The sequence below is a fragment of the Melanaphis sacchari genome, unplaced genomic scaffold (genome assembly GCF_002803265.2).
Source record: "Melanaphis sacchari strain LSU unplaced genomic scaffold, SCAv2.0 Contig0_pilon_pilon, whole genome shotgun sequence".
In the NCBI taxonomy this organism is placed as follows: Eukaryota; Metazoa; Arthropoda; class Insecta; order Hemiptera; family Aphididae; genus Melanaphis; species Melanaphis sacchari.
Window position 1 is genome coordinate 24,451,259 of NW_020270366.1, and position 25,164 is coordinate 24,476,422.

At 26.3% G+C, this 25,164-nt stretch overlaps 2 protein-coding genes across 2 annotated transcripts; one reads left to right on the top strand and one right to left on the bottom strand.

The window, feature by feature from the left end:
- Nucleotides 1-1,116: 1,116 nt before the first annotated feature.
- On the bottom strand, nucleotides 1,117-14,492 carry LOC112598301 (LHFPL tetraspan subfamily member 2 protein). The gene is made up of 5 exons (XM_025344703.1): nucleotides 14,219-14,492; nucleotides 5,017-5,176; nucleotides 4,451-4,744; nucleotides 2,387-2,500; nucleotides 1,117-1,323 (listed from the first exon to the last, which is right to left on the bottom strand). The coding sequence occupies exons 2-5, from the start codon at nucleotides 5,165-5,167 to the stop codon at nucleotides 1,181-1,183; spliced, it is 702 nt and encodes a 233-aa protein (XP_025200488.1). The 5' UTR covers nucleotides 5,168-5,176; nucleotides 14,219-14,492; the 3' UTR covers nucleotides 1,117-1,180.
- Nucleotides 14,493-19,768: 5,276 nt separating this feature from the next.
- On the top strand, nucleotides 19,769-25,059 carry LOC112600691 (leucine-rich repeat-containing protein 71-like; the record flags this gene model as incomplete). The annotated part of the gene is made up of 9 exons (XM_025347993.1): nucleotides 19,769-19,778; nucleotides 20,280-20,364; nucleotides 21,938-22,084; nucleotides 22,237-22,393; nucleotides 22,537-22,707; nucleotides 23,997-24,081; nucleotides 24,600-24,734; nucleotides 24,803-24,906; nucleotides 24,973-25,059. Coding segments are annotated over 9 exons (981 nt in total), but the record flags the coding sequence as incomplete, so codon positions are not given.
- Nucleotides 25,060-25,164: the final 105 nt, after the last annotated feature.

The following is a 25,164-nucleotide window of genomic DNA, read 5'->3' on the forward strand; positions in this document are numbered from 1 at the left end:
AAGTATTTTGTTCACCATAAAGTCTTTAGACTCAAAAGTAAATAAAATAAAAATCAATGTATCAATGATTTTAAAGTTTAGCTCAGAATCAAAAATGTCTTGACTAAAAGAATATGAGCTGTGAAGCTTCCAAATCCTGTTCTTTGCCATTTCATATCAATTAAAATTACCATCATAGCTTTAAAAAAATATGAACAATTCATTAAATAAGTGTACTACATATATAAAATACTGGTCTAGTTAGAAGTTTACTGCAACTCTAAATTTATATAGTAATATAAACAATACCTACTATAATATTATTTGCATAAGCATCGTAAGCATACTATATTTTATTATTTGAGATTGTGTGGTATACCTATACAATATATATACATTATATCTATATAATGTATAAATAGGTAAGTTGTTATTATGTAATAAAAGTGGTCTAATTTAAAATGATAGTTTTTATAACACATTTATTCTAATTTATACAAAAATATCTCATGTAATTATTTTAATGTCAATTTTTACATAATTTTTTAATTCTTAGATACAATATTATTGTACGAGACTTGGGTTACTATTTACTACTTAAATCCCGTGATTGTATGAAGGTAGTTTTACTGAATGACCATAATATATATTTATAGAACTAGAATGTTTTTTTTGAAAATTCTGAAATTATTTAAATTATTTAAAAATAACATTTTCGAAAAATTTACAACAAATAGCCTCGAAAAACCCCCATTTTTTTAGAAAAAACATCATTATTTGCTACACACTTTTGAATTTCACTGTACATATTTCATTTTTTGTAGATACTTCACAAAGTGTGTCGTAATACACTGTACACACAATTTTAAGAACTGTGTAGAACTGTAGAACTTTGAATTCCTTTTAAAAACTAAGTAATAATATAGGTATTTATAAATAACAAAAAATTATTTGAACGGCACGATTAAATCAAAAAAAAATATAAGTAAAGCACAATGAAAATGTGTATACAATTATTTTTATAAATATGAAAAAATAAAAATACAATATTGCTTATAAATATTTATTATTTCACAATACCTATATAAGTTATGACGTAACAAAATTATTAAGTACCTAGATATAATTATAGTGCACCAATTATATTTCAATTATTATGTACATACGCACAAAGTAGAAAATAAACATTTATAAAATAATATTACAATAAAAAGACAATATTTTCTCCTTGTTCGAGTTGAAGTGCTACTTTGTCGCTAGACGTTGCTCGGTCTGCTGGCCCCGACAACATGGCAGTGGCGAAAGTGAGAAAAATACCAAAAGCTGCAGTATACAAACCTGATCCTATAGAATCGCACAACAAAACATATTATTTATAAGGTAATGAGAAGGTAAAAGCACAATTGATGAAGTATTTTCTATAAATCATTTACGTAATTACGTATAGGTATTATTTTATTTTTTATGAAGTGTCTACTATAACCATTGTTGCAGCACGACAAAATATAGTCACGTTACATATCATGCAGCTAGAACATCTTAGCCTTCAACATTATTAAAAGTTCCTATAAATTAAAATTATTATTATTTTATGTTATTAATTAGTTTATTTTCTGTAGGAATAGTTGATCTCTTCCCTAAAAATTCAATAAAATCTCGAACTATGACTTATGAGCTAGAAACATGAAAGCGTCTGAATTGAGTTTCAGTAATCCGGAAATGAATACGTTGATAATTTTTTTTTTATTTATCAAAAAAAGTGTTATTACCTTAATGTTCTCGACTCAAGAAAGACTATATTATTAATGAATATCAGTTATTTTTATTTCATTATCGTTTAATTCTATTCGAAAGTCTTAGAGATGACTATATATGAGGTATATCTAGTAGTCTATAGATGTACCTCGTGTAATGTGTACTTGTTACAGATGATTTAACTTAAAATATTATTTCCGACGTCTGGACGGATTAAACGACCACGAAAAGTCAAAAAGTATTTATAATTGGAAAAATTCAAAATGAGATGTATTTAAAAACTGTAAGAACCATTGTAATTTGTAAATATGAATGTAAAAAAAACAATTGCATTTTTTAGTTTTTACATGCAGATTGCAACCACAGACTAAGAAATCCGTGGTGCATAATGTCGTGACGTAAAATATGATTTGATTAAAAAAAAAAAAATACTTATATCTATTTATGAAATAAAATATAGAACACGACACAGTGATCGTGTTTTTAATAATTTTAAAACTTCGGATAGTTTTCTATAATAATTCTAACTTCGTATATTATATGTTATCCTATGCTCTCGGGAGTCGGGTGTTTTATTTTTTATTATTGCTTAGGCTTGGTAGCTTATATTTTTTGTTAAAATAAAACTGTATTGAAAGTATACGCAACATACCGTTCGTGCAATCCGCAGAAACAAAAGGCACGGATTGAGTACCGCACAGCATCACCACGCGTTCTGAACCCCAGCCAGCGGCAAAACAAATTACACCGATCAGATAGAGTAAAACTAAAAGACAAAAATAAACAATTCGTCAGATTTGGTTATATATTTTATACACATATATCTTATAGTCTATATTACATAAGGTGACCATACGTTCGGTTTAAAATGGGCAGTGCCGTTTTCGGTTGTCTCGTTGTTCCCAATGGAATTTTATGACACTAAAATATTTTGTAGATAAATAATTTTTATTACCTATATTATTACATTTTTTTTTTCTGAATTTCACATTTAAATGCACCGTGGAACAGCTAAAGAGAGAATAATAAAAGATAAAAATGAATTTTGCTGCGGATGACATATGATTATAATCGCTGCGATATTTCCAACATTCAGTGCTAACACATTCGACTGTTCTTTCAGCGCGATTCATTTTTATCTTGTTTTGAACATATGGTCACCTTGACTGGCTTGACATCCAACGACTTCATTGTTAAAAATTCTTATGAAGTTACTTATATCAATCAACATGTACGTATGAGTACAGTACCTATACGCATAATATATAATATTATACCAATACCAATAGAAATCCTGTACTTAAGTATAAACTTGATACATGAATTCATTTTTCATATAATTGTAAAATTTGTATAATATATAATATAAAAAATAAATGTAAACTATTCATGGTAATCTGTCACTTTTCTCGTAGTATAATTATTTTAAATTCAACTCATTTGCCTCTAAAGGCTCTACGTTAACTTAAAATCAACTTAAAACGTTTTTAATATTACAAATTAAGTTAATTTCTAATTTTTATATTATTCAGAAAAATATTTTGTTACAATTTATAATTAATAAGTTCACAGAATATAGAAAATATTATTAAAAAAAAAATAATAGATTTACGAAATTGTTTACATTTTATTTATAGATAAAAATGTATTTATCATATTAAATAATAATTATTAATTATCAACAACATTAAAATATATAGGCCAAACAATAATCGTCTATATAAATTAATAACCTTGAGCCCAAGAATTATATTCATAATACCTACTTATTAGTTATTAATAGTATTATTGTGAATTGTGGAAGTTTTAATTTACATATTATTATTGTTATTATTACACCTAGTCATACAGATTAAAGATACCTTTTAAGATACTATAAAACATGTACAGTTTTTTTTCCACTCATTTCACTGCTGCAATATCAATAAGTATTTATTTTCACTATTTAAGCATTCGGTAATTAATAGTTATACTCTAGTATTCTGTTCAAGTTAAAAAACATTGACGGCGGTGATCAGTTTCGTCAGGCGGAGGTCAAATAACACCCGTTTGTCACCCCCCCGAGTCATCCGTTTATATGCCTGCCGTGTAGTTTAGCCACGCCTCTGCGCATTAATCGGCCGTCGACTGTTTTTTAACTTGGAAAGAGAATAGTTTAATTTTAATAACTACTGTTAGCACTCGCCAATTGTTACGATCGGTTACCTAATACCTTCAATTTAATTTTGTCACAATGATGTAGAGAATGGTCATGAGTGTTATGAGTTATGAGTTTATGACCATAAGAAGTGGAAAAGATAAGAATATGAAAAAGAGTATGGTTTCTGTGACGGTAAAAAGAGACACAACATTTTAAGTTCAATAAAATATCAGGTACAACCAATAGGACGTTATAATTGGAAGATTATATGAATTTGATGTCGATTTCAGAGCAACGAAATAATAGTAGAGGTATCAATGTTTATAAATAACAAAATACTATATTTTCAGGTTCAGAATATAATTTTAGATACTCCATCAGTGGGTACGTCGAGAATAGCTACTCGCAAAACACGCGGCAATTTATATTGTATTACATGATATATTAGGTGCCACGTGTTTTAATATAATATATATTTTAACTTGTAAGCAATACTTGCTAATTCAATGATATTCAGATACTAATGATACTGTTTATATGTGTAATGTGTATGTATATTAGATTATTATTCATTACCGGCAAGTCCTTGCCCGGAACCAGCTATCCCGAACACGCTTTTCTTGCTTATAGATTGTTTGCAAAAACTGATCACGGCTAAGGCGGACATTAAAAAGCTGACGAAAACGCCAGCGGACATCAACACTAGGCCAATTTTCCATACGAGCGGGAACATCGTTGAATCCGTAGCCAGTCCTTCGACAGCGAATGAACCACAGTGCTGGTTACCGTTGATTTTCTTACACCTGTAGTAAATGCCCACGGACGGACGGCAACGCACTTCGTAGTACGGCGAGTCTACGGTGCTGTTCGCTGTGAACACAAAATCCAACGGTTATCAATTGCACAGAAGTAATGCACAAGTGCAGTATACAAATGCAATGAATGCACGCATTGTCGTATTTATTGTATGTTATATATTTTTTTTTAGTTTGTAATAAAATATGATAAAATGTAATAATATAAAATGAATTACACACGGACGTAAGGTGTGTTATTTTATTCAAGGTCGTCATTGCGGCTAGATACTGCCTCTAGACGTAATATAGTTAAATTCGAGGTACGTTTCATTTGCATGGACTTACTTTCAGTAGACAGCGATTTGCTCGATAGACAGTTGTAATCAGTAGGTCCGATGAGCCATTTCGGCGAGTAAATGGCCGTAAATAGAGTAATAGTGGACACTATGCTCAACGTGACCCACAACAGACTTTTGGCGGTTAAAATGAAATACATCTTTACGACCTGCATACACAAAACCACGAGTATATTTATTTTTTATTTAATACATTTAATTATTATTACATATTACATTTCAATATATTTTCTCATCTATAATAATAATATTTTTTCTTTATAAAAAAAAATATATATATATAATAATATATATAGTTTATATTATAGGTAAACTATAATAATAATACTATACAAAATGGAAATAAACATATGAATGTTATTATATTATAATATTAGTAATTATTGTTTAGACTTTTAGTTCACTTTGTAATTTTTTATTATCGCCGATATAGCAGATAATAAAGACGTGGTCAAATTGGATATCGCACGAACGTCGTATTTCCCATATAGATATATTTATGTGCACATATATTGTACTATCTATGTAGACGTGCACTGCAAACAAAGCATAATATACCGAGGTAAAGGGCCCGGGGTTATTTTACCAAATTAAAAACGTTAAAACCGTCGCGGGAACCACGCCACCACAGCTATACGAGTATTATATGCGTATATTATTATATTAGAGCGGCTCTCGTTTGATTATTGCGGCGAAACCTCATTTTATAACGCTATACATATTATAGTACATAATATTGTATATAAATATAGGAGGTGTGCGTTGCACGAAACCGGCCCCTCCGATACAATATATATTATATATATATATATATATATATGTGGTCTACACGTGTTCGTGGTGCCAAAGTGATGATTGCTATGCGTACATCGGCTACAACAATATTCACGTAAATAACTGTGTAAGAATAATACAATAATAACGACGGCATAACATACGGTGACGTCGTAATGAAATATATTGGAGGTCCGTTAATAGATAGAAAAAAAAGGTTTTCATTGCTGCGCCGTCTGCGCCCATAATAATAATAATAATATAACCTATTGCATTTATAGCCCATATATAGACATATTTGTATTATGTTGTGTGTGTACGATAGTGACTCATGTGTACATTCTGTCGCGCGTAATATTATATACCCTCTTACTGCGTTTACCTCTATTCGTCTTAGTCACGGGCATGAGACATCCCGACCCTGCGCGCGCCCATCAACCCTCGAAAAAAAGAATTCCCCCGACGAGCGGTCGAGACGGTCTGCGGCGCGCACCGCTGACGACCGCACCTGGTTCAACTCCAGCATGACGGGTGATGTGTATAAACCTCGCTGGGAGACCGACAACGACTACGGCGACAATATAATAATAATAATAATTTAGCTAGGTATATATATATACATTACCAATGTGACGTATTTTGATATTACCTGTCGCGTGTATTGTTTTAAAATTTTGTCCGTGTCCGAAAACAACACCGGAACAACACGATCGGAATTTCCTTTTAACGTTATTACTTATTACCAATGGTAAGTACATACACAATATTATATTATATATTATACCGAGCGCGTGTCCGTAGACAATACGTGTTTATAGTCATTACTTGATCGTTCATTACAGTATATATTATTATAAATTATTATATGTGCGCCTACATTTGAGCGTATATGTATATTGTGATTTCGTTATTAAAAGAATACGCATACATATATGATATATGCTACACGAATATATAATAATATATTGGAGAGAGGCATCTATAGGCCACTCGGCACGAATAATAATAATTCGATATTATTCTGGACGGCATGTGGTGTGCGGCCGTGATTTGAAAGAAAAAAATGTACACCCGAATAAAAAAAATGAATTAAAAATGGCGTTTAAATATTCACGGCGTAATAAGAGACCCTTAATGTGTTTTTTTTGTCCGTATTTTTAACCGACTACATAATGAACGAGTGAAAATTAAAACCAGCTACATATAATATTGACGTCTTAATTTACATTATCCAACCGGTACATCACAACGCATTGCGCCATTGCACATAATATTATTTAATATATTTTGTTATATAGAAGACTCGGCGGTAGCCGAACAACATATTATTTCATTCGTTCACTTACATGTCAAGTCGTTGAGTGTATCACACATTATCATACAACATAACAAATAAAAGGTGATTATTTATAAGGTAACTACCCATTTTCTTGAATAGTGTATTAAAAATTCGGAAATATACTTATATATATATAGATATATTAATTTTTTTATTTTATGCTATTACAAAATAACAAATGATAGAGGACTTTAAATATTTAAATTAAAAAAAAAAACATATTCTTAGAAATTTTAAAATTAAAAATGAACATTGTCATTCCATAAAGTGAAAAACTAAAAAATAATAATAATGGTAGTAATACTTTTTTTTTTACAAAACTTATTGACAAAATTAATGTGAGCTAATACGCCAACATACTGATCTAAATTGAAAAACGCGTGATTATGAAATAGAAAAGTTCATTTTGTATTAATTTATTAGACTGTAGCTCTGAACACACGAGTGCTTCTATTTTTCCCAAGGCTACATCAATATAAATAATATAATATATTATTTAACATTTGTAATAATACCTACTAATACCTATTTGTGAAAGTGGAATATTTTTAAAATCTTTATATTATGCAGTCCATGCGCGCAAAAGTTAAAATAGTGCTCGACACCTGCAGAGTAATTAAGTGATGCGTTCTGTTCGTATATAGTGAACTCGCATATACTATTATAGTACTTGTAGCAGTTATTTCAGTTTCACGAATCTTAATCCCCCCTCGTGTCAAAATACGTATTAATTATGAGTGTAATTGTGTTATAAATGATCTAAAATATACGTATTATTCAGTCCCAGTGTTTGATAGTTTTTTTCTGAAAACAAATTGAAAAGAAATACGATATAAACAAGAATGCGTGGGTGAGATAGAAGAGTGTTGGGGATATATTGTTACACACTCGATATAACATGAAAAAAATGTATTTACAAATTGTTCATCCGGAGTAATTAAATCATTTTTTTGACATGAAAAATGTACAAATTACTATAGGGAATAAAACAGTTTAGAAAAAATACGCATCATAGCATTTGTATGGCTACGTGTAAAGCAAAAAAATATGTAGTACCTATAACATTTTAATGCACATATGTAGGTTTTAGATATAGGTATTATAGTAGGTAGGTGGAGTGTATAATATGGTTATCGTACTACATCAGTGTTAATTGTTGAACACAATATTTCGTTTTTATTTTTTACGTAATACTAAAAGTGTCGAAGTGAAAACAGAATAAATATATTTTAATATGTACACGAATATTAAAAAAATATAGATATAACAGGTATTATACAAACGAGTGACTTAAATAATAAATATGCTATGAAATTATAGTTTATACCATTAGAATAAAATTATACAACGAAGTATAGACTTTCTTATATTTATTTTATAAATGACAGACAATGACGAACCATTGCACAAAAATAAATGTATAATATACATGTTTTAAGTGTAGATTAAATCGTTTTATACATAATTATTATGTTGATAAAATATATTAACTACTAACAACACAAAGTTCCAATGTATTCAATACGATGTGTAAGTTCCAATGTATTCAATACGATGTGTATTTTTTTGAAATACATGCGTTGGAAAATTATTTAGAGATAAAAATGTACACAAATCTTAAACACATTAAACAAAAACCCATCTTTCTTTTAAAAAAAGTCAACATACAGCAAATACGATAAATTTAATAAGAATTAAAATTGTGAAACTGTTAATAGTTATTAAGTAATCTTTGGTATAAAACTGTTTAAAGTAATTATAAGCAATTTTGTCGTTTAGAGTTTGAGTTGTGAAATCATTATTTTTTCTAGGTTAAAAATCTAAGTTATCATAAATTATAATACATAACTCACAAAGTTATATAAGATGTATAGGTGCTTAAATTTATGCAAATTAAAAACATACATACAAAACAAGAATTAATTTTAGTGCATTTACAACGTATGATATTTAAATTAGGCTTTTATTTATAGATACACATCAATATTTTAAGTTAAAATTATCAAATGTCAATTAATATTAAGTGTGTTTTTGTGAATCGTTTCTATGTTTAATTATGAGTAAATATTTTATTCCAGTTTAACACAATCTATAGGCAGTGTGCAACTATAGTATGCAGTGCACTTGAGCAACCGGTTTGAAATTTGAAAAATCGCATACTGCAATATAAAATAAAAGTTAGTCCGCAGATGGAATAGAGAGAACGATAAAATAAGAAATCGAAATAGAAAATACTTATCATTATAGTTTAAAACATTTTATATATCTATAATTAGAAACAATGGGTATATAGTATATTATAGTAATATAGTTGAAGCGTAGCTATATTATATAGAAGCTTCACGCGCCGTCTTCTTAACTAATATCAAAATACTTTTTAAGCTATTTTTTTAATTAACAATATTTATTAATATAAAATATAAATATAAATAAAGTTAATATCGTTAACATTATAACTGTTAAGTATAATTGTATAAAATGTACCAAATTTTATTTTAATCATTAAAATATCAATATAAAATAACATTTCATTACATATATTTTAAAAGAAAAATAGTTTAATATCTACATATTTTTGAATTTATATATCTATTATTATATGAATCATTGAAGTAAACATGATTATTTTGTTACCATACATTTTTTGATGATTTTGTAAGTAAATACATATTCGGATTTCCAATAGTTTGCCGTTTCGAATCACGAGGAGTATTTATCTATAAAGTATAAATCGTAAACTATAATCGAGAGTTTGAGACCCCCTCAGCTATGATTACAGTGATCTTTATCCTTAATATTTAAACGTATATTTATTTTTTACTGCATAGATATTATATTTCTCAGATTTTTTATAGGTAATAATATTCATAATAAAATAATGGTTAAAGACTTGTTCAATATTTAGATTGCCCCCTAATTACCTAGATACTAATTATAACTATAGATTAAAAAATCATGGTTATTTTTTAATATATATATAGTATGATACACTTATTTGACAAACATCATTTAATCCATTTTTTTTTTTATATATAACTTATGTGACGTTTATATTAATTTATTAAATGCTAAAAATAAAGTTTTTTAAACATCAGAGGTTTTTTTCTAATTTATTTTCTTAAATGAACTTAAAACTTACTCGAAAACGGGTGGTCTCAGACTTTAAATTATGCATATAGACATTATAGATGTTTAAAGTAGTTTTATAATATAGTAATATTACTATAAGTATCTCTACCTACAAAAGAATATTATATTTTTTATGTTCTATAATAGGTAATAGGTAAATATATTTATCAAATATCTATATTTTACTTAAAACAATGCTTAGTGAAACTTTCTTTTAACTATAAAACATTAATGTTTTCGAGTATAATATTATATACCTACACGTTTACAGTGCAAAAACGAATATATTGAAGCAGCTGTTAATTTTCAATATTTTCATACATACATAGGTATTTTTTATTCTAATTATTTTAAGTCATTCTATAAGTCATTGTTAGTCTACTTAAATAGTTAAATTAAATTAATGGCAAATAAATAATATGGATCAATGGGCTATTATTTTATTTAAATTACCGGTAAAATCTATATAAGATGATAAAATGATTATAATATCAGCAAATTTACAGTCGTGTAATAAATTATTAAAAAGTGCCAAAATTAATATTTACTATGTATCATTATACCTATATAATACATACTTAACTCAAAATATTAATCATTATTTATAAACAAAATATGTATACTGTATGAAGTTATAACTAATACGAATAAAACATTAATTTAATATATTTTGCAATATTACATTATGCGTATACTTGTACTACATAGTACATAATATATAGTCAAGCGGCCTGTTAGGTTAAATCTTTTGTATACATTTTAACTATTTAAAATACGTATTTATCCTACGCAAGGCTACACCCAAATCCAAATTCATGTTATATATTTATAAAGTCATAGCCTATAACAAAATAATATTCGATTTAACCTTTACAACGATTTTCAATAAAAATTTATTTACAGATCTAAACTAATTCAAATTAGCTTTAGAATAGGTATTGTTTTTAATGATTAAAAACTAAAATTAACCAAGTCCGAAATAATGACCACTTTGGTGAAAATCTCTAAATATGTAAACAGTAAAAGAGTAAAGTAAGGTTTTAATATTTGAATAAATTATTTATTTATCTTTAGAAAATACTTTATAAGCTATAAAAAGTATTTACGATTAATTCCAACGTCCATTACAAATGCATTTGTCATTGTAAAGTATAAGGTATAGAACCTATATTACAAACATGATATAACCAATCTTAAATAATTTATATTGTTGGAACAGTTTTTAAATAAATATTTTTTTTTTTAGATGAAACGTTTAACTAAACAACTTAAAATCTATTTTTAAATTATTACAGTATTCCCACGCGATAACAAAATTATATACATCAATGAACATCAATGTACAAATAGACAACGTTTATTAGTTATTATCATTTACGTCCATTTCATGTGCAATGTGCAAAGAATAAAAATTAGTTTTATATCATTAATATATTTTATATTTTTATATAAATATTGTTTATGTTAATTATCTATATTATATTATAATATATTCATTAAGGTATAACTTATAAGTATATAAGACGTTAATTACTTAGTTACTTGATATTTTAGTTAAAAAACGTCCTTAGTTTTTACAATTGATTGGATGGGTACACAATAAAATATACGGTTTTCATTTTTTTTTTTTTTTTTTTTTTTATTAGTTATTACTTATCACTATTATTATAATTATTATAGAATAATTTTCCATGTGTAAATATTCAAAATACAATTATTTAAGATCTGTTTCGTTTAAAAAAAAAAACATATGTTTACTATCAATCACTTTTAATGATAACTAGGTACTTCACATCTAGTTTCGACTTTATTGTTGACATTTACTCGTAATTACTAGGCAAATTGTTTTTGTTACGTTTTTAATGAGCATTTCTTGTATAATTAATTACAATCTGTTTGGACATTAAAATATTATCATAATTCCAAAAATGAAATTTATTTATTACTATATTTCTACATTTATATAACGATGCAATCGGCAGAATTACAAAGTTCATCAGCAGGTAATTAAACTATAATTGTTCATGTATTTATATTTTGTATTCATGTAATAATAGTTCTTAATTAACAAGTTTATTTTAATACATTACAATATTTGAAACTATAGTATCTAATTTAATAAATATTTAATTTTTTTTTATAGCTTCTAATTGTAGATTATTATAACTTAATAGAAGCTTATTTAAATTTTTCATATAAAAAATATAAATTAATCAAGTTATCACAATATACATTGGACATTTGTTGTATTAGTTGTATTTTATTGTAATTTGTAGTATTCAGTAGATTATTCAAATTGATTTTTTATGCTTATATTTGAAGAAATATGTATTTTAAGAAAAATAAACAACATACGTATGGCTTAGTGAAAATAATTATTTTAACTTAAAAGTATATTGAATATTTTTCGAAATTCACAATCAGAAATTTTTAAAAAATAGGTAACGATGGTAAAATAATAAATTTCTTAATGTGTGATCGTGTCTTAAGAATATAATTTAGAAGAATACAAAGAGATGCAAGAATACTTACAGCTATACCATATAAGTTACTAAACTATACTAATATACAATATGTATTCAGGGATTAGTATTTCATTCGACAGTAAGGTACATTTTTTAAGAAAAAGTTGAGCCTCACGAACATGAGTCATGAATACATATAATGAGGATTACAAAATAAATAATAATGCGATAAACATTAAGTCCATAAAGATTACGCTTACCTTGTAATAATATAAATGCAATTCAAAACAAAAAATAATATAATAAAATAATAAATTATACGTTTAGTCGTAATTTCCACATTAAAAAAAAATATGTATATTAACATATAGTTGTATTTAAAAAAATTTAATCCTGAATCCTTTCATAAATTAAAAAATAAGGTAATTGATCAGTTTTTACTTTTTAATAAGCTAATAAATAAACTTTTGAATGAAATAACGTATGAATACTTTAGTGAGCTTAATGCCTAACAAGATAACTCATCAATCCATTGAGTATACTTGATAAATCACTCTGTACAACAGGATATAATATGTTAATATTATATTATCTCAGTAGTTTAGTACATTGGTCAATAATCAGTAACACTCGCTATTTATTTTTGGTTTTATTATCATTTCCATTTTTTAGTTCATAAGTTTATTATATCTCTATTATACCTAAATACATATGTTAAGGTCCACTGCGATTATCCCAATATGATATGAGTACATCGAATTCCATAATATGGAGTAGTAACTAAAATCTTATTTAAAAATAGTAAGAAATCAACATTTTATAGATATTTTATTCGCCGTAAATCATAATACAGTAATGCATATATTAAAACGTTTAAAGCCATTGGGTTCATATAATATATACGTCATAAAAAACTAATAAGTCTAATATAAGTATTAAGCTTATTACTGGTAATATATTTAACTCCAAATTACTTTAATTAATTAAGTATATTATCATAAAACACATTTGCTCTATTCACTGTTATTTACACAATAAAATGCACATAATATAAAAAGCACACGTCTAAAGTCCGTTTTAATTTAATAATTACCAATGATTTTAATGACTCACGTTTCTGATGAAAAAAAAACCACCGAACGAATTTAAACATTATTTGTTTTTTACACACTGGAAAACCTTAATTATAATTTATAACGTTTCCGGAATAAGCAACACGACCGCGGTCAGCGGTCACCCAACTAAAATGTATCGGGTGCTGTCTATTGACTAACTATTACAATAATACAATATTATACAAATCGAATAGATAATGCAATACGCACTATTATAATTCGATTGTTAAAACCGTTGTACGCGGGGTTAATATATTTAGACGTGTAGTTGGAGCGTATTGTACTATTGCAGTATATTAGCAAGACTGTAGGATGTACTTACGTACCTATACGCCGCATCTAATTAAAAATATTATTTTTTTTATTTACCGCGAAACTGCAGCCGACGACCGTCTGTGGAGCGTGACACTGAAATTTACAGTGATATGCGAATCAAATATTGTAATAATTAATCTATCTTTTTACGACAAAACCAGCACCACATTAATATATTTTATAATCGCTTGTTATTACAGACATTATACAAACGCGATAACCGAAAAACTACGAACGCGACTACCCACTGCGGCTGTCTCGTGCACGCGGCGTACCGACGACATGCCGTGATCGCGCGTCGTGACCGAATGACTGGGTGTCTGGATCTGCGCGACGCGCGTGTGCATCGTCGACCGCCGTCGTGTATAATATATTAAAATAATATGCATAATATATTATATCATATTGTTATATCATACTCTGATGCCTACTACGCTAGTACGTTAAAATATTATATTATGAATGGGTTGATGGTTTCCTCCGCCACGGGTGTAAAGCGTATTCGCACTAGGTACATTCCTATTATATATTATATTAATGCAAAGCTATACAGTTTATAGATACAATTTGGAAATGTCTAGAAATATTTATACAATTCTTTTTTACAACGATAATAATGTTATAGTAAACTGCGATGCCGGTCGTAGGTATATCTGAAGTCTCCTACTTTCGCCGAGTGCTTGTCTATTATTATGCATGCGGGTATATATATTTATTTACTTATAATAATCATCCGACAAGTCATTTAAAAAATAATAGTGAAGTAATAATTTAATTTAGTTATTGACACATAGAAATTAGAATTTAATATTTAGAATATATAAAGTAATAATACAGAAAAAAATAAACAAACAAATTTAACACAAAAACAACCGAAAAATTAATACAATATAAATTTAAATTAATCAAACTACATATTGTTTTAAAAATTAACTTGAAAATTTTAGCTTAAAAACATTGTGAGATAAAATAAAAAAATCTAGAATAACCGAGATTTTATTGGCATTTAAAAGAGTTATTGAAAAAAATATATATTACCACTATTTGTAAAGAATTTAGGTACTTAAAATTTAAAACTAATCAAAATTATGTTTATCAATAAATGGTGGTTCTGAATAAAATAAAACTTAAAATCTTCTATAGTTGTATCACAATAGCGGCCAATTACACGTTATATGTATAGTATAATAAATTTATATTTTATTGAAAGAAGCGTGCAAACTTTACTAAAATATTATTACACATTTATAATATTATATACACACACGAAACGATAAAAAAAGGAAGAGGAAAAAAGAATGTTATAAAAACACGTATAAATCTATCGCGACCATTAAATACATCATTACACGTTTTACTTATTTATGTGTATACTTGTATACGTTGTGTAAAAAAATAACAACAATAACAACTGTGAACGAAAACAAAGATGTCGTTACAGACCATAAAATTTGAAGACTTGCAGCAGGTGGTCAGAATTCAGAGCTCAGATAAATATATGCACCAATGCACCATATTTATAAGTATACTAGAATAAATGCGATATAATTCGTTTAAATGACGTTTGTGTTGAAAAAAATATATAAAAAATAATAACGTATACGTTATAGTATGTAACGTCTCGTTAAAACACCTTAATTCTTTTTTCTGTAATTTGTTATTCTTTTTTTTTTTTTTTTTTTTTTAGCAAGACAGGCATGCGTGTATACACAATAATATACGGATATGTAAAATTACATCACCTGCTGCAGAGATGATCAAAGGAAAAAATATATAATGATATTATGTTCGTTGTAAAAAAGAAATTAAACGTTTTCCTCGCCCCTTGATACATGCACTGCTACTGTTTTGTATACCTACCTACGCGCTCTGCTGCAGACTCGCCAGGCCGGGTCGGGGTAACATCTGTACTCAGCTATACGTTTAATGTGTATCGAGAAAAAAAAGGACCCCTTTTTTGTCCGATGATGGTCTACTCACTTTTTACTATATTTAATATTGTACAAGGGATCGCTTCTATATAATTTACGCCCTATATGACGAATACGCGCACGCATTGAATACTGTAGGGTCATACATGATGGTTATATACGTCGTGTTTGTTGTTTCGCTTTACCCATGTGGATTATAAATCTCCGTCATCGCCTTATAAATAACTCGGTTAACGGCGGTCCTATATGTACCTATATATGATCATACGAGTATATACAACGTATAGAATGTTGTCGCCTTACGATAAATATTACACCGAACTGTTTATGTGGAACCCAGATGAGCGATAATAATAATATGGGGGCAATGGGATAAAAATTAAAACAGACAACTGAGTTAAGAAGTAATAATAATTAATAATCGTCTTGAAGCAGCGTACCTACTGATGGCGTGTATAAATAACTAACGCAGCATAAGACGGTTTTTTCGGTAATTGAAATCTAACACGGTTAAGGTTAACGAATATTCAATATGCTATAATAGTTAATCGTATGGTCATCGTCCTCAAATAAGTGATAAACCATATTATACTATTTTATTGTGTGCGTGTACATGCATATGTTAACGCAATACGCCAGTAAGATTTTAGTGTACAGAATACAAATAGTATATATATACTAAACAGATTGTTGTCATAATTTTACTAGTCTATATTTTTTTTTTATCACTTCAACACGAATTTCTCCATAATTTATAGATGTAATATGTGTTTTTATTTTGTATAATAATAGGGGGATTGGGATTTGTCATTTGTTTGCTATTTGATTACCAAATTCTGTTGAATTATATTTTTAGGAGCTGAGACTTCATATCTAATATAAAATAAATTGAATGAAAAATAATAAAAAAAATTATATAAATTATTATCATTTTACATAAAATATAATACACATATTTCTGTAATGCTTCATCAAATGTAATGTTTTCGATTGATTTCTCTTCAAATTGACACTTAATCCTGATTTTTAAATCGTGGTAATGTAAATAAATTGTTAGAAATTCAAATATTAAGTTTAAAATGTTTATTTATTTTATCATCATTCTACATTTTTCAATTCTTGTAGATACGCATCATGTTCAGACGTTCAGAGATTAGAGACTAGAGAGCTTACCTAACTTTTACGTGGTGATAGGAAGTATTTGAAAATCTCTATTTACATTTATAAAAGACAAAGCATTACAATTTTAACATTTTTTTTTTTATTACATCATCAATATCTTGATTTTTAGACTCATCTGTTTCTTTGTTTCTTTAATATTTGTTGTTTTTTTTTAGATTTTTTGTTTTGATTTTTTTATGCGTTTTTGTTTATTCTTTTATTTTGATATAACAGGTCTAATAAAATAAATAAAAATTAAGGAAAACAATACACATTTTAGTTTTAAAATTTAACTAGTCAATATAGGTATCTAAAAAGAATTAATAGGTATCTATATAGAAAAAGTAGGTACATAATTTACAATAGTTTATTAATATCTTTTCATTACTAATGAGTGATGAGTGATGACGATGAGTAAAGTAGCTTATTAAAATATAAATCTAAATAAAATTTTAAAACATAATTTCTAAACACTAATCTAAAATATAATTTAAGTTCAGTATATTTATCTTTATATTACTCATTTTATTATTTATATTAGATTTTTTTAAATAAATTAAAATTGTTTTCTATTAAATTTATAACTCATACAATAATAATATATGTATACGTGTGAGTAAGATTTCACATGAAATCTTGAGGGTATACATAATGCGTTTATGAATGGGCGATGTCTATATATGGTTGCATTATTAAATAAGTTGAAGTATTTGGACACGCCTGGTCAAAAACTTAGGTACTTCAAACAAAATAAAATGCACTTTGTGTACAGGTATAGAATTTTGTAGTAAAATAAAAATGAATGAACACAATAGCTTTATAAGTTGATGGTTGATGTACCTATATTATTATGTTAATTCCTTAGATTGTTATACTTTATGTATTAACTTTAATTATCGTTGACAATCTGTAGGTACCTATGTGGTGTGTGGGTTTGTGAATTGTGGATAATAAATAAAACTCATTTGGTACTCGTAAGAAAAATATTTTTCATATAGTATTTCATCATAAAATATGATTATAATTCACGAATATATCATTCATTGTTAGGTTCAAAATAAATAGATCGCCGTAATATTTTTTTAAAGATTTAAATATTTAAATATTTTATTTGTGCGTCATTCAAATGATACCACACATATTTCATCTTTAATCTATTAGAATTTAATATTACATATTTATATAAAATAAAGTTATATAGTTTATTTTTGTCGCTATCTTGGTTATTATTGGTACAGGTAATGCAATTTAAAATGGAATACGGATGTATGTATTTTTCATTTACTAAATTAATAACATAATTGTTTAGTACGTACTAAGAATTAATAAATTATTATTTAATATAAAATATAATATATTATACTATACTTATACTATTGGCATTATAGAGTATAGGTAATATTGTGATCAATACAAATATAATATATCTTTATAGAACAGTTTTTATACAAATATTTATTTATTGTATACCATAATTTTATTAAAATAAATAGAGAAATTTTAAATAACTCTTTCCATAAACAACTTTTTGTTGAAGACAATAGATTTCTAATTTAATCAAGATTATGTACAATTTGTACAAAAAATGTGCGACTTGTCGCTTGCGCATGCACAGTAAAGGCTAAATAACTGGCGACTTGTCGTTAACATGTACATCAAAATATTAATCCGTGGCTCCATCCATTGTATATGATCTAAGGGTAACTACCTATTAACTAGTATCTACAATCACAAATCACAAAATATAATTTTCAAGTTATCAATTTATCATATAAAATCATATCACAGATTATTTTAATTGATAATAATATTGTATTAAAAAAAGTTGACCCCCATTCAAAATTTCTGTGCACGCCACTGTATACAAAGGAGAAAAATATTGTGAAAGCCTCTACCAACATAATAATCAAGGATAATTATAGGTAATAATAAATAATTATATTAATGACGGTGAATCATTTTATTATTAGAGATAATAAATAGTAAATAAATTATACATAGTAATTATTAACACAACAGTTAAGCAATAATCATTCCACAATTTAATCTATATGATAGAACAAATTACTGATATTTATTATTTAACGAAATTCTTTTGTATTATGAAATAAGAAAACTGTTTTAGATTCTGAATACTCTAATCAATGTGTACCTATTTATTTTAGTATTTTATAATTTTGTATTTTTTTTTTGTCTGTGTATACGATATATATTAGGAAAAAATGCTTTAACTAAAAATTAAAAATTCTCTGTTTATAAAAATAATTCTAAATTTAAGTGAAAACTGTGACTAGAAAAAATGGTAAAAATTATTCTGTTTTAAACTAATAATGTATATTTATTATTGTTTATTTTTGGCTTTTTTCCAATTAGGTACCGAGTTCGTCTTATCTTAAATTTATTAAATCTATGGTATTTTACAGAAACCACTAATCAGTCATAGGCCAAAAGACGAACGTTTTAGATTATCTAGTTACACTCTATTATTTGGTCCATCAGAGTTTCAACTTAATTTCTCAGAGGTATATAATGCACATTGCATAATGCATACATAAGCATAAATACAGGGGCGTAATTTGGGGGGATCAGGGTGTGCGGTTCCACACTTTATTTTTACAATAGTTCCCTGCTGAGATAATGTTCAAAATTAAATTTTCTTAAATTTTATTTTAATTTTTTTACTGGCATTTATCAATATCGGTTTACTATTAATTATTATAATTATTATTTATTATATTTTAGTTTTTAAATTGATTTTTACTATTTATATTGATGCAATAATTCGGTTAAGTTAGGTTAATTTAAAGTAGGATAATGTACATATACGTATATGTATTTCTATTTTTATATGACCTGGTGAAATTTCAAAATAGCTTGCTTGAAACCTCGCACACCAAAAAAAAAAAACTTGAAATGACGCCCCTGTATAAATAGGCACCTATAATTTAGATAGACACTTATAAAATGTGAATTTTAAACACTTTATACTAATACACCAATTATTGTTGTTTAATGAACAATAGGAAAGAAAATTGAAAGCAAAATGGAGGTTTATAGCAATGTGCATTGGTATGAACAGGAATTATCAAAAACTATTACTAAACTCAGGTAATATTATTTATACTTTAAAAATAAAATGTATCAAATTAATCATCGTAATAATATATTGAGTGTATAGGTATCAATCTAAATTTCAATATCAAAAGTTGCAATACAAATGTGATAGATATTATATAATAGGTAGACGTACATATATATACCTTTTTAGATTTAATTATTTTTTCAGGGTAGAGAAGTGCCCACAATGTTTAATAGAATAGAATTACTACCGATTAAAAATTCTATAGTAATTAATTTATTGTAGTCATAATTAATGTGCTTATACAGGGGCGGATTGGTGTAAAAAATCGGCCCGGGCGATCATATAAAAGCCCAACCGTTCAGGTATTATATTATACAAATATCATTATACCAACATACATATCTTAATAGTAATAGCCTAGACAGATAGAATTATAGTGGTTAATCTTCTCTCCCTACTATTCAAATATCGTCATGTAGTCTATTTGCTAAATATAATTTTAAAAAAATGTTTGTGTCCTTAATTGTCAAATAAAATATACAATTATTATCGTAAAGACGAAAACCCTAACAGCCCAGGAGGCGATCGCCCACTTGTCCGTCGGCCCAGTCCACCTCTGGCTTATATAAACAAAATTATAAGTGCCTATTAACAGATTCATGCCCGATAGTGGTGGTGGGATTGGGTGAGAGTAACAACATACGCACTGGGCCCTAAGACCGAGGGGGCGCCAAAAGCCATTTTGTAATGTATTGTAATAGAATATTACTTTAAATTAGCCATCTGAATTCTAAATTCATTAATATACATCGAATTTATATTTTACAATTAACCCGTATTGTAGTTTCTTCTTATCAATAACGATTTAGGTGGCTATGTGGAAGATTGTAGATGATTTAAAAGCGTTATTCAAGAATTCAATCTCTTTATACCTACATAATAAATTTGCATAATCCAACAAAAATTTTTGGAATATTATGTTTAAGTCAAAAAAATATTGAATTAATTAATCTCCTCCTTCGAAATATGTGGTACTAGCCACAATGCTTGTAAGTCAGGTAGATTCACATTTTTGTTTTAAGGAGAAAGCTTAAAACTAATCTTGGCATCGAACGCCAATTTTACTAGTCAAAGTATTTCCTATTAATTTTAATATTTCACAGTTAATACAAAAATTTACCCAGAATCATAGGTAGTAGATAAGTACTTAGTGGCTACTATAGTAGATATTAAACTAAAATACCTATCATAAAAATCATATGAATTTCTTTGTTAATAGATCATATTTTCATATTTACGTCTCACCCAACGTAGGATATAAGCAGGCGGGGAAACGATGAAATCCTTATACTCTCATTTTTTGATCATAAAAAAAAGTTGTGTTTAATAAGGGTTTTTCCTATAATTTTAAATTAAACACTTTTGCAGTTTCGTTATTTAAAAAATCTTTCTCCTCCTTAAATCAATTTAGGATTTAACCTAACCATAATCTTATAATTTACATTTCTGTTGAGTTCTATCTACTCATTATCGACATTATCACAAATATATATATAATAAATAATATGAAATTAAAATATAGTATACATTTATACACAGCTTAACTAACTACAAAGTTAACCAAGAAATATTGAATAGTTTAAGCAACTACCTAAAAATGGAAGAATGTCTTGTTATGGAATTAGTATTTGATGGAATTGATCTATCAAATTTGAATTATTTATGTTGTTTAACACCAGATACCAAGTACTTACACATATACCTACTTATGCCAAATATGTATATATTTATATATATTTCATTTTTTTACATTTGTTTTTATTTTTATTTTTTATATTGTTTTGGAGTCTACCTACCTATATTATTATTGTAATGAAATTACATAAATTATATTTAAGAGTGAAAAAATTATGGCTGAGATTTTGTCAACTTAAAGATAAAGGAGTTAACCATCTTTTGGATATTTTGGACGAGACAAGTGGAAAAACACAGTTGAATTCATTGTATTTAGATTGCAATGGTATAACATGTGAAGGAGCAAAAAAAATAGCACAAGTGAATCACAATAATTACTACATAATATAATACATATTGTTATTATTATGTGCTTATCTATAATCTTTATATTATGATTCATAGTTCAATATTATATTATTAACATACCTACCTAATTATAGAAAATATTAAATATGCCTTAGATTTTAAGAACAAACAGAACATTAAAATCACTTTCGTTGGCTAGAAATTTGATTAAGGATGAAGGTGCATTTGCCCTAGTGAGTGTTTTGTCAAAATTTCAACTTAATAGTGATGAAACCAATTGGAAATCTATGCAAGAATTAAAAAGCAATAGGATTTTAGAATATTTGGTACATTTTAATAATATTTACATATTATAATTATATACCTAGTTAAACAACCATTTAACAAAATATTTTTGAGAATTAGGTATAACCTACTTATATTTAAAGAATTTCTCTATGATATAATTTTTTATATTATCAGGGATATAGTCCGGAAATTAATTGCAAACGTACTAAAAACTGTATGCTAAGATTTAGCAGCTTTAGCTTTTAGGGGGCTTTTATCATTAACTCCTCCCCCATCATAATTCAATTACTTATTTAAATTAATAACAACATTTATTAGCTTAAACCATGTTAGTAATATTATTATAAAATGTATTTATTTACCAAAAACTTAATATAAACTTATAGAATATTCCATACATTTTGTTTTAAATTTTCATTTTTACTTCTATTATTTTTCCGAATCTATTGTCATCAGCCGTTTTAAGGTTTAAAACCCAACTTTTAACATAGCTTTTAGAGTTTCATAATATACTCAATAGTCGATCATTTATGTTAGTCAGCAACAGATTTAAAATATTGTAAATAGTCAAAAAATTTGAACAAATTAGAGATGTATATTTTGTGAATTATACATTAGTATACACAACATAGTGAATAAATGTAGTAGGTAAATAAGTAGGTACTACAAACATTATCATATCACATGCATGATCAACAGAGGGCTAGGCTTTAATGCAGCAATAAGTCATAAATTCGCATGTTGATTTCTAGTATTAATTATTATAGAATAAAATGATTACTGCCTAATGCCTTCATTATACAATTTTTGTAAATTGTGCATATACTGAGTAAACGCATTATTACGTTACGTTTTTTAGTATAAACTTGCAATCTTCATTTTTTTTTTTTTTTTGTTTGCTCTCTTTACAACATTTAGAAAGTGGATATACACTGCATATCCTCCACTACATCTCTGTATGTTATCAATGACACTTTTTAACATTGAAGGTTCATAGTAACTATATACTGATGAAAATAATTATAAGAGTGAAAAATTTCAATGTCACCTATTTTTTCTTTGGATCTTAAAATTTACTTATTTAAAAAAAAATATTGATTACTACACTTATTTAATTCAGTAGGCACTTCAAAAAAGGTATAGTGTAGATATCATTTCATCATAGTAATTTGAAACTTGAAAAATTACATTAACATCTTCAATTATACCTTTTGTTTTTGTTTAAAGAAAAAAAAAAGTTACATTCTATCAATAACAATTATATTTTTATATTATTAAGTAAAATTTATTAATTTTGTTAAATTATTCAAAAAAAATTGTATTTTAGATGGATATTCTAACTCAAAAATTAAAAGAAAAAAATAGTCTATCAAATGATAGTATTGATTGTGCTGGGTTAACATCGATTGAGTGTAAGAAAATAATAAAATATTACTAATTTTGTCGCTTATATTTTAAATTACCTAGTCATCTATATTAATGTTTTATTGTTACATTTCAATTATAACTTGATCCAACTTTTTTAATGAAAAAAACATTTTTTAAAACTATTTAATTAGAGTTATTATAAAATTGATAAGTTTTTCATTTTTAAAAATATATTTAGTTTTTTTTTTAAATAGAAGAATTTGTGTATATTATATTAAATAAAATTTAACTACGATTCGCATTGTTGGTGTAACATTTGATTTTGTACCAATATGTTTTCTTCCTTGATAACTATATATGTTAAAAGAATTCGATAATGAAACAAAAACATTTTCTACTAGATTTAATAGATGTTTTTAAAATTTCAAAAGTTTTTAACTTTAAAATGTATAACAGTCCACTATCAGAAAATTTTAGAAATGGCTTTATATTTAATGTTTATAGTAATATATAATACATTTTACATATTAAATATCAACTAATATATTTTAATTTAATTTAGTGACTAATTTGAAACAAAGAGCTGAAAATATGATTGTTCCGCACACACATCCATACTTAACAGGTCAATTATTAAAGAGTGGATTGAATTATCATAGCCCAGGAAATTTTAAAATTGAATATTTAAATATTTCATGTATTATATAAAAAATGTATAATAAAAATACTGAAATAATTATTAAACATTTATTTTTTTTTTCATAGATAACCGATTTAGTTCAAACATTATAAATGTTATAGAACAAATATTTCAGTATCAACAAAAAGTCTGTCTGGCTAAAGAAGGATTAAGAAATATAAAAATTGAAGTTAAATAACTATTGTCTTCTAAGTTATAATGTAAAAAAATAATGAATATTTTTTTATATTTTTAGGGGTTTGATAAGAAACAAATAGAAAGGATGAATAAACTAATAGAAGGAAAGCTACGTTTAGAAAACAATAGTAAAAAATTTCGCTGAATACAAATCGTGTTACTATGTTTAATAAATTTTATCTTTATAGTATTTAATTAAAATATAATAACTATTTACTACATAACATTTCATTTAATTAAAAGGATTATC

Excerpts from the sequence above, each read along its gene's own strand:
- LOC112598301 (XM_025344703.1), bottom strand. The coding sequence starts at position 5,167 with ATGTATTTCATTTTAACCGCCAAAAGTCTGTTGTGGGTCACGTTGAGC. Across the intron at positions 4,745-5,016 it reads CAAATCGCTGTCTACTGAAA|CGAACAGCACCGTAGACTCG; the intron begins GTAAGTCCATGC and ends TTGTGTTCACAG. Across the intron at positions 1,324-2,386 it reads TTCTGCGGATTGCACGAACG|GATCAGGTTTGTATACTGCA; the intron begins GTATGTTGCGTA and ends GCGATTCTATAG.